The sequence below is a fragment of the Actinia tenebrosa genome, unplaced genomic scaffold (assembly GCF_029948245.1).
Source record: "Actinia tenebrosa isolate PJP-AT-01 unplaced genomic scaffold, QUT_ActTen_1.0 PGA_scaffold17__23_contigs__length_9995812, whole genome shotgun sequence".
NCBI lineage: Eukaryota > Metazoa > Cnidaria > Anthozoa > Actiniaria > Actiniidae > Actinia > Actinia tenebrosa.
This window is the reverse complement of record NW_028292577.1, coordinates 6961280-6971366: the sequence shown is the minus strand read 5'-3', so window position 1 is coordinate 6971366 and position 10087 is coordinate 6961280. Positions and strand designations below refer to the sequence as shown.

Sequence of the window (10087 nt, the reverse complement as noted above, 5' to 3'; positions counted from 1 at the left end):
CTCCAGTTTTGAAGTATTTAAGTCTTGTATTTTTTTGAGTCAGAAATTTGGATGCCATGTATTTTTTTGGGTGTAAAATTTCAGGTTTGAGTATTTTTTTGGGGTTGCAATACGGAGCTCCGTCGGACCCCCCCCCCCCCCCACCCCCCTTCATGTTACCCACCCGAGTACACCCCCTGGGATTGAAAGGGGGGCCTTGGACGCCAAGTTTATACAATATCTAGCCGGTTAGCCTTTCTGCAAGTTCTTTAAATTCTTTAAAATGCTGCAAAACATATACTCTTGTCTCCCACAGCATCTTGACGAGAATCTTGTCATCCGACTCATCTAAACCAACATCAGCTGACATGTCAGAGCTGAATCGATAGTAAGGTACATCAATCATTTCACACCAGACTTTAGCTCGTTCTACTACTGGTCCATTGGTTGCGCTAGCCTATTGAAGAAAAAATATGTATTCATAATATGTGAAAATCATAGGGACTACGACACACAAATGGCTTTCGTAGACAAGGGATGTGATTGGCTTGCCGTGTGTTTTACTGTTGACACACATGAATAACACACAGGCATGACACAAAAATGGCTTCCGTAGTCAAGGGATATTATTGATTTGTTGTTGGCGTTTACTATCTTTTGTTTTGCTTAGAGACAAAACCACTTGACCGTAGTATTGTACCGTCGCTTAAGGATTCAAGAAATATGATTGGTTGGTGTCCGCTTAATTGCTTTTCGATTGGTTCAATGGAGCTCCAATTGAGTGAGGTATGGTAACGTGACATAAACTTAAGAAATATTCTTGGTGGGGGAAAGCCAATTGGACAGCAACATTGAGACCCTCCTTAAGAAATATTCTTGGTGGGGGAAAGCCAATTGGACAGCAACATTGAGACCCTCCTTAAGAAATATTCTTGGTGGGGAGAAGCCAATTGGACAGCAACATTGAGACCCTCCTTAAGAAATATTCTTGGTGGGGAGAAGCCAATTGGACAGCAACATTGAGACCCTCCTTAAGAAATATTCTTGGTGGGGGAAAGCCAATTGGACAGCAACATTGAGACCCTCCTTAAGAAATATTCTTGGTGGGGGAAAGCCAATTGGACAGCAACATTGAGACCCTCCTTAAGAAATATTCTTGGTGGGGAGAAGCCAATTGGACAGCAACATTGAGACCCTCCTTAAGAAATATTCTTGGTGGGGAGAAGCCAATTGGACAGCAACATTGAGACCCTCCTTAAGAAATATTCTTGGTGGGGGAAAGCCAATTGGACAGCAACATTGAGACCCTCCTTAAGAAATATTCTTGGTGGGGAGAAGCCAATTGGACAGCAACATTGAGACCCTCCTTAAGAAATATTCTTGGTGGGGAGAAGCCAATTGGACAGCAACATTGAGACCCTCCTTAAGAAATATTCTTGGTGGGGGAAAGCCAATTGGACAGCAACATTGAGACCCTCCTTAAGAAATATTCTTGGTGGGGGAAAGCCAATTGGACAGCAACATTGAGACCCTCCTTAAGAAATATTCTTGGTGGGGAGAAGCCAATTGGACAGCAACATTGAGACCCTCCTTAAGAAATATTCTTGGTGGGGAGAAGCCAATTGGACAGCAACATTGAGACCCTCCTTAAGAAATATTCTTGGTGGGGAGAAGCCAATTGGACAGCAACATTGAGACCCTCCTTAAGAAATATTCTTGGTGGGGAGAAGCCAATTGGACAGCAATGTTGAGACCCTCCTTAAGAAATATTCTTGGTGGGGGAAAGCTAATTGGACAGCAATATTGAGACCCTCCTTAAGAAATATTCTTGGTGGGGGAAAGCCAATTGGACAGCAACATTGAGACCCTCCTTAAGAAATATTCTTGGTGGGGAGAAGCCAATTGGACAGCAACATTGAGACCCTCCTTAAGAAATATTCTTGGTGGGGGAAAGCCAATTGGAGAGCAATGTTGAGACCCTCCTTAAGAAATATTCTTGGTGGGGGAAAGCTAATTGGACAGCAATGTTGGGACCCTTCTGCAGGCACCAGATAAGGACAATTCGAAAATCGGTACAGCCTTGTAAAAAATTTCATTGATTTGTTCGCGCTTGCAAACTCAAGACTTCAATTGGTTTCCACAAGACATCCTACCTGGTCAACTAACAAGGCGCCTAGTGCGCGTGCGCCCATTATGATATTAGACGCATCCCATATGGACTCCGGTTTAAACACATCAATATTCATGACATGTTTCGTCGGAGGGACACCAGTACCAAGGGACACAACGAGACCAACTTTTGATGACCCAGGGGACTTGACGTTTGTGGGCTCATGGACTTTATAGTAATTGTGGATTTCTGTCAGGACATCAAGAGTTGGGTTGTTAGCCATTAGACCACCGTCTAAGAACCGTCCCATGGCACGGAAGAATGTGGGCGCGGCACCAGTCCCTCTCGCTGCTCGCCACGCGTACTGGGCTGGAAACGAATAGAAAACTGAATATAACAATATTCATGGCAACATATAATATCACTTATAGAAACAATTCGTTACCTGATGGAGCAGGCGGAGAGGGAAATGGAGACTTGGCTGACGTTTCTGGTTTGTCCTCGGGCATATCAAAGTTCCTAAAGAAGTACAAACTTGCTGGACGACGATCTGCGAGGACAGCGGTTACTAGAACTCTGCGGACAGACAGAAGTAAAGGTAAACCACCTTGATCGCGCGAGATCACTGCTCATCCAATCAGAACACGATCCCGTCTCGGCACGGCACCGCGTATTTGTAACATGGGTTTTTCAAAGTCGTATACAAAAATTCATCTTTCGCACGATATACCTCTTTAACATGGCATGGTTTTAATGTCTTTTCATTTCAGATCACGTATCATTCTCACATCATTCTCATGAGAATAAGATTCTTTGTTTGAGTTATATTCATATTTATGTGTCATCTCATGTGTAACAGTTAAACAAAGAAATGATATTCTAGTGAAATCAGTGACACGTTCTCCGAAATGGGAGAACCTTACACCCAAGGTAAAGAGGTCTATTTGGGCCATTGCTAAAGAGATTCTAGCGCTTCTTTCTGGCAGTGCGGTTTACAGCAACAACCTACTTTGGATGAGTGACTGCAGTCATTGTAGTTGTTTCACCAAACTCTTCTCGAAGGAATCTTTCCAAAGGTTCCGAGTTGTACGGTCGAGGTCCTGTAAACACATGGTCTTTCATCATGAAGTACAATCCTTGGCAGTAACGAGCAGATTTTCCTGTCAAAATATAAAAGATTTTTCATACTCAAAAAATGAATAAGTACGAAATTGGGTTGGCCTAAAAAAAGGAGTGATTGATCATGAAGGTTTGAAGATTTTTGAAGGTATTGGTTACTCTGGTCTTCTTCGCAGCCGTCATTAATTTCAGGATCTGGGACCGAAACTAATGACGGCTGCGGAGGAAACTAGGGTTACTCTGAAATGGCTTCTACATTCCAGCAATGTGATTGGATGTTGCGCGTTTTTTGAGTCTTTTGATTGGTTCAACGTAGAAGCCAATTGCGAGCCAAAATATGCGCTCTCTCCAACCAACCAAATGCTAGTCTAGTATTTCGCTCTATTTGTTTAGAATGCTGTAGTAATTCTGAGCCCTACCATGTACAAGAGCGAGGGCCAAGATACCCCCAGTGCTCGTCCCACCGATCCAATCAAACAACCGTACAATTGGTTGACCAGTGACTTCCTCTATGGCCAGCAGTAGTTGTATTAGTACCAGGCCCCGTATTCCTCCACCGTCCATTGTTAGGACCGAATCACGGCCATGTTTCTCTTTGAAGATTGATTTTGTGATTTTTCTTTTAGCAGCACCATCGACTGAGTCTTTCCCTTATGAAACAAATTAAAGAAAAAAATAAATTCGGCTGTCTGCGGGGACTGGAAAGGAACGCAGCCTTTATGGAACTGTGGGATGTCCCTCCCAAACTCAGTGTGACGTCGATCGTTACCAGTTTTCTACTGAGGTTTGAATATGAGAGTGCAGTGATTGTCGCCAGCGGATACATCGGGTAACATCACGTGACTTACCTGGTTTGTTGCCCAGGGCAGCAGCAACAGCGGCAGCGCGAATGAGATCTTCGTATCCCGGCATACTTAGCAGGCTCGATGACATTTTATTGGAAGCATCTCCTATAAATATTGCATTTGACTTTGGGTCAGTAGACCAAAACAACTGATCACGTGTCATTCATTTGTTTCAAAAAGAACTAACCTATTCTTATTTCTCCATGAAAAGCTTTGGCGCAAGGGAGATTACAACCAGATTTTTGTTTGTCACATTGAGAAGCACCAACAAAGTTCAAAGCTTCAACCACGTCTTTCCATCGAGGTTGTTGTTCTTTGGTAGCGATGTGTTTAGCTGTGTAGTGGTCGTTATCCATGGCATTTACATCTGCGCCAAAAATGATGAGAGCCCGAACGATGTCACAGTCGTCTGCCTTGAGAAACAGAAACAAAAGCAGGTAAGGATGTCCCTTGACGATTACCAGGGGGGGTTGGGTACTTAAAAGTTGTTGTAGACCACTCCAAGTGCAACAAACTTTATTTCTTGCAAAGAGTAAAGACAGCTTCAGTCTACATCGTATACTAAAAAAGAAAACTTATAGCGCGGGATTGTAATACGAGCAACCTTTGCTCCTTAAACTTCTAACTCAAAAATGTTGCGCAACGAGTTGCAGGATTTTATTGCTCCTATTTCGTACCACACCTTAACTGTGGTTCTTTGATGTTCTTGGTAGCGTCGCCCGCAACATTTTCAGAACTTCAAGCTGACAGCAATTCCGCAATTTAGCGACACTACACCACATCACAGTTGATGGTGGTTCAGTTCTTACTTAAACTGTACTTCTCTGGTAGTGTCACAGTTAGCCCAAACTCGGTTTTTGTCATAAAGTTGGTAGCGTTGAGCGCAATGGAGCAGTTTTCGCATGATTGTGAAAAGTTTAGTGCAGTTAGCGTGCCGTGACCGTGAAGTTTAAAGAGTCACAGTCATACAACGAAAACTGTTCTAATTCCAAGTTGCATGCAAGGAGAACTCTCACGCGAGTCATTACGCACTATAGCGCACCGTTCAACTGCACTTTTACAATAACCCTACACTTTTAAAATTGTTTTAGATACCTTTGCTGCGATATGCAGAGGTGTACTTCCACTGTTGCTACGTGGATTGACATTAGCATTGGAGGACAACAGGGCGATAACACAACCAAGCCGTCGTCGCCTCGCCATTACGTGTAAAGCCGTCTCGCCATCGTCATTCGTGCACTCAATATCTGCTCCGCTCTTGAGCAGAAGTTCAACGGTCTGAGAATAACAGAAACTTAGTAACTATATTATAACCTAAGGTAAGATTAATTTAAAAGATTTTTCTCCCTCTAAAAAACTAACCTGTTATATTCCAATTTTATCTGTGAGTTAGTCATGCCCTTACTTTGATCTGACTAAAGTTTGTTTTGATAAAAAAAATTTAAACGTACAAAAAGAAAGAAAAGAAAAAAAAAAACACTTTAAACTATTTTACCTCTTTAGTCTTGGCCCAATGTATAGGATAAGCACCATATTTCAAGTCTTTTTCGTTTATCTGTTCTGGGTGAAACTCTAAGATCAGCGCAGCACACCGAGTTCCATTAGACTTAAGTGCCGTATGAATGGGCTTGGTGTAGCCTTCAACATGATTGACGTCTGCTCCCGCCTCCAGGAGCACGCGAACACCGTTCTCTTGAGAGAAGTGGCAGGCGACGTCAAGGGCTGTTTGTTCATCAACGTTTCGTGAATTCACAATATCTGACATTTGCATTCCTTAAAAATGGATAGAAAATATTTGAGAGGTTTTTTAGTTTCATGTTTTCCCCCCTGGCCCCATGTAAGAAATTCAGGATTCTGGATTAATTTAATAAAATGCTCAATTATTATTCCTGGAATTTGGGAGAGTAGCATTTCACTTATACACTTTGGTTAACAAGCTATTATACAAACAAATGAATGAGCAGCTGTAAGATAGAAAAATGGGAAGTGGAGAGTCTGGAGAAGAATTAGTGATTCTGGGGGGAGGGAAGGGGGAGTGGGAGGGGGGAGGGGAGAGGAGGGGAGTGGGAGGGGAGGAGAGAGGAGAACTGCTTCCCTCTATTTCTCACCCTTTTAATTCCTTTAATTTTGAGATCAAACGTAATACACCTTTTTCAAATTGCTCAAATGACCAAGAAACAATGGTTCAAAGTTCAACTTGATAAAATGCAAACTAAAAGTGTTATAAACACATTTCAACTCCAACCTTGACTTTGAATCAATGTTTCATGATCACTGAAGGGAATTTAAGGAAATATCAGACTTTTCTAAAGTGTGCCGCCCCTTGTGTATCTCTGCTGCAAAGCTAGCTCTTTCCTTGACACAGGAAACAAGAGAGGTGGACTTTGGGCAAGTTGGAAAGTTTTATTCTGTATTATTTACAGATAATAAAAACTCACCAAGATACTGTGCTTTCTGAACCATGGATATCATCATTTCAGGGTAGTTTTCAGCGGCATAGTGCAAAGGTGTGTTTCCAAGTTTATCTTTCACGAAATCCTTGGCATTCATTTTTGTTAGACTTTGAAGAAAGTCCATCTTACCACCCTGTAGGCAAACAAAATGTAGCTTTGACAAGAACAAATAAACAGCCTTTAAAATGGGGTATATGTACATATGGAATAATAATATTTCCAGACTAAAATGTGATGTGTATTGGGGGGGGATTAGCAAAAGTGGGGGTCTATATTAGCTGGTACAAGCTATGTAAAGTACAGTGCATACTATGAAAAACTTTGTATAAAATTGTACAAATTTCCACAAATTAGTAAGTACAGTAGAACCTATAAACCAATTGCATTAATTTGTACAATTTTGTTAGTAAACGTTTCCATGGATATAATATGGTATGCACTCTAATGCTTCTCTGGTACAGCCACCATGTTGGTTGATCTAGCAAGAGAAGCTAATAAGGTATACTTTTGTCATTGTCAACCAAGATGGCAGCTATTACGTAACAAGCAACCCAAGAATTGAGACATGAATTTTTGGCTCCTATTAATCAATTTTCTGATTATATGAGTTCTTGTTTCCATATTGATGGAAGCTTAGAACCAAGTCATCTTGAGCCTTGTTGGTTATGTAGTCAAGTGTGATACAAAATATAGAAATCCAAATGTTTAGGGATGGGATCACTGTATACTAAACTTAGGACAAAAAGACATAAGGAAAGAGGGTGACAGGTGATAACTTACGAAACTGTTCCTTACCTTACAAGCAACATGCAGTGGATGAGGCCCTTTCCCTTGGTCATCAGATGCTGCTATACGCTCATGACTGAGGCACTCTCTCAAGTCAAGTTCTTTTGCTATCTGGGCGAGAGACCATTCTGGGTGCTGTTCCATGGTGGTGATTATCTCTTGTAGAGTTCCTGCATTGAAACACTTGACGGAGCTCTTGTAAAATGGTGAAAGATTCTTCTGAAGATACCTATATTCCAGGTACAAAAAGTGAAATCAATAGATAGAAAAACCTTAACAAATTTTTTTGAGGGATGGGGGATATGGTGGTGGTGGTGAGGGGGGGGGGGGAGGGGGAGGTATAAAGAAGTCCCTTACCTCCTATCTTCCTCTCTTTACTGCCTCTCTCCCTCCCCTCTTTCAAGCTCTATCCCCAGTTAATCTATGCCTCTCTCTAACATTGATAGAACCTTATCTTTAAATATTAATAAGCTAACTCGTAGTCCCTAATTAAAAACAGGCTTAAATTATGACGTGTAGTCAAGCCATTCAATATAAATAATCTTACATAAGATCCACATATCCTTTTGATTTAGCAGATTAAAATATAGAAAATGCTGTTTCACCTGCATGATCGCTCTTATAAACTGGGTATCTGAGATCTTAGAGAGGATATTGAATAAAGATCATTTTATATAAGAACAAGCTTACTTTAAACAAAGTTTTTTTAAAATAATATTAAAGTTTACTGTAATTCTATACGCGGTGTTCGAAATATTAAATAAACAAAAACTTGAATTCATTTTGGCATGAAATATGGCTTTAATACCTGAATTTCTCCCTCGCAGCCTTCTCATCATCCATTCTAAATACACTCAGACATTTAGGATGTTGATCTGTCCTACTAAGAACGGCTTCATATCGTAATGAAGTCACACGGAACAGGCGAAAACTTTCACTTTTACTCTCATCCTTCTCGAGTAAAGTCGAATAAGAATATTGCTGTAAGGTCGTCTGTTCCACACGGAAACTAGATGGACTGGCTCCCATTTTACTTTATATCTCTATCTTGGGTAACTATAAATGTAATCGTTAGGGAACAGAGTATAATATTTTGGTAATGTTTGAATTAATACAACAAATTTTCTCCCCAAGGAGAATGAGGAACAGCTGGTAACACAGGTAGCCCACTTCAAAGGTCAACAATCACCACCACAGGTAATCCACAATTTTTTTTGTGTGTTTTTGTTTTTTATCCTTTTTTCCTTTCATCCTTTTTACTTTCATTCCCTTCTCTTCCTACATCTTTTCATTTCCCCTCGTTTTCTTTCCCCTCTTTTTACCCTCCCTCCCTTCCCTTTCCATCCTATATTCCTTTCTTCCCTTTTCATATCAAGACACAAATCAAACTCAATATATTTGCAGTTATGAGATCACGTGATAGAGTATTTTATTCAAACTTTAGGATATTACTTCGTTCCAACGAAAATTATAAAATATGGGCGCGTTTTTTATGCGCATACTCGCATACCCAGAGCCATGCATCATTCTCGTTCATCTGTCTTTAGTTTGAAGAAACTCATGAGTACGTCTTTATAGCGATAGCACTGTGGTTACAGTAACCAACTTTATTCCAAGAAAAAGAAAAAAGGAAAAAGAGAGCCTAAAAAATTCGTGATATCCTTGCCCGTCTCGTCCCACGAGGCGCTCTTACAACACATACATGATCTCCGCATACATTATAAAGCGCGCGAAAATTATAACGAAGAAACGACAAGCACTGATCGGCAAACATCGAGACTGCGCTCATGCAAACATCACCCGGAACTGATAAATTCAATACAAAAGATGATTTGCCCTTCAAAATCTCATCAACTTCAAGAGCAGATTTTATTTATAGCTTCTGTTTGTTTTGAGCGTGAATTACTTGTTACAAATCACTTTTGTTTGTTGTTTTGGTAATTATTGGATTAAAAACGTCTATCTAAAGCTAGGAAAGAACTGTGTATATCAGTTGTAGCCTGTGTAGCTTGAGCAGCCTGCGACCTTACAGCCTTGAGTGCAACTGATCACACAAGTCAAATATTCATAATCTGTTTCGAAATCCTATCGCATTCTTGAACAATCTCTCTCGCTCCATCCTTCATTCCAGAGATATATTCCACAATAGCATCCTGATTGTCTTCGCCTTTCACTTTTTCCATCCTGTCGAGAACAGTTTGCAGAACTTCTTCGTATCTACATGTAACTTTGCACACATCTTGAAGACTTTTTTCAGTATCTTCTAAATGAGCAAAAAGGATCGCAGGGTCGGTCTCCAACTCGCTGTCAAAAAGTGCCTTCTTTGCTTCTTCAGCACAAAAGGTTTTTATCTTCGATAAGATAGCTTTTTCGAAATCAGTTCCTTCCTTGCCTTCCTTTCCTGAGCCTTCAAACGCATTCTTCTGGTCTTCTTTGATCTTCTTGAACTTAGAAGCCAGTTCTTTTAACTGGGATATTTGTTGAATGCTTTCTTTTATAACGCCACTATCAATGCCATCAATTTTCTTTAGGGACATCTTACCTTTGAATAAGCTACTACCAATGTTTCTTTTCAAACGTTTCAGTGTTACTGGACTTTCATCTGCAGTCTCTAGAGTAGAACACATGTCGGTCAAGTGTTTCAAATGCGAAGCAAAATCGTCCTCGTAGAGACTCCCAAACATCTTCAACTTTAAAATGCTTTCACCATCATTCAACGGGATGTGCAAGACATCAGAAAAGAGCTTAGAAAACTTCTCTCTTGCCAAGCTAACAGTTTCATAAAACTCATTCAA

At 40.6% G+C, this 10087-nt stretch overlaps 1 protein-coding gene across 1 annotated transcript; it reads right to left on the bottom strand.

Moving 5' to 3' along the window:
- Positions 1-150: 150 nt before the first annotated feature.
- LOC116302370 (85/88 kDa calcium-independent phospholipase A2) lies at positions 151-8450 on the bottom strand. Its single transcript, XM_031711648.2, has 12 exons — positions 8101-8450; positions 7302-7521; positions 6492-6639; positions 5549-5826; positions 5149-5331; positions 4241-4466; positions 4057-4158; positions 3628-3858; positions 3099-3249; positions 2535-2665; positions 2133-2458; positions 151-436 (listed from the first exon to the last, which is right to left on the bottom strand). The coding sequence occupies exons 1-12, from the start codon at positions 8319-8321 to the stop codon at positions 221-223; spliced, it is 2433 nt and encodes an 810-aa protein (XP_031567508.1). The 5' UTR covers positions 8322-8450; the 3' UTR covers positions 151-220.
- Between the last annotated feature and the right edge of the window lie 1637 nt (positions 8451-10087).

Coding starts and splice junctions, on each gene's coding strand:
- LOC116302370 (XM_031711648.2), bottom strand. CDS start 8,321: ATGGGAGCCAGTCCATCTAGTTTCCGTGTGGAACAGACGACCTTACAG. Junction 3,859..4,056: donor TGCCCTGGGCAACAAACCAG/GTAAGTCACGTG, acceptor TTGTTTCATAAG/GGAAAGACTCAGTCGATGGT. Junction 437..2,132: donor GCGCCTTGTTAGTTGACCAG/GTAGGATGTCTT, acceptor TTTCTTCAATAG/GCTAGCGCAACCAATGGACC.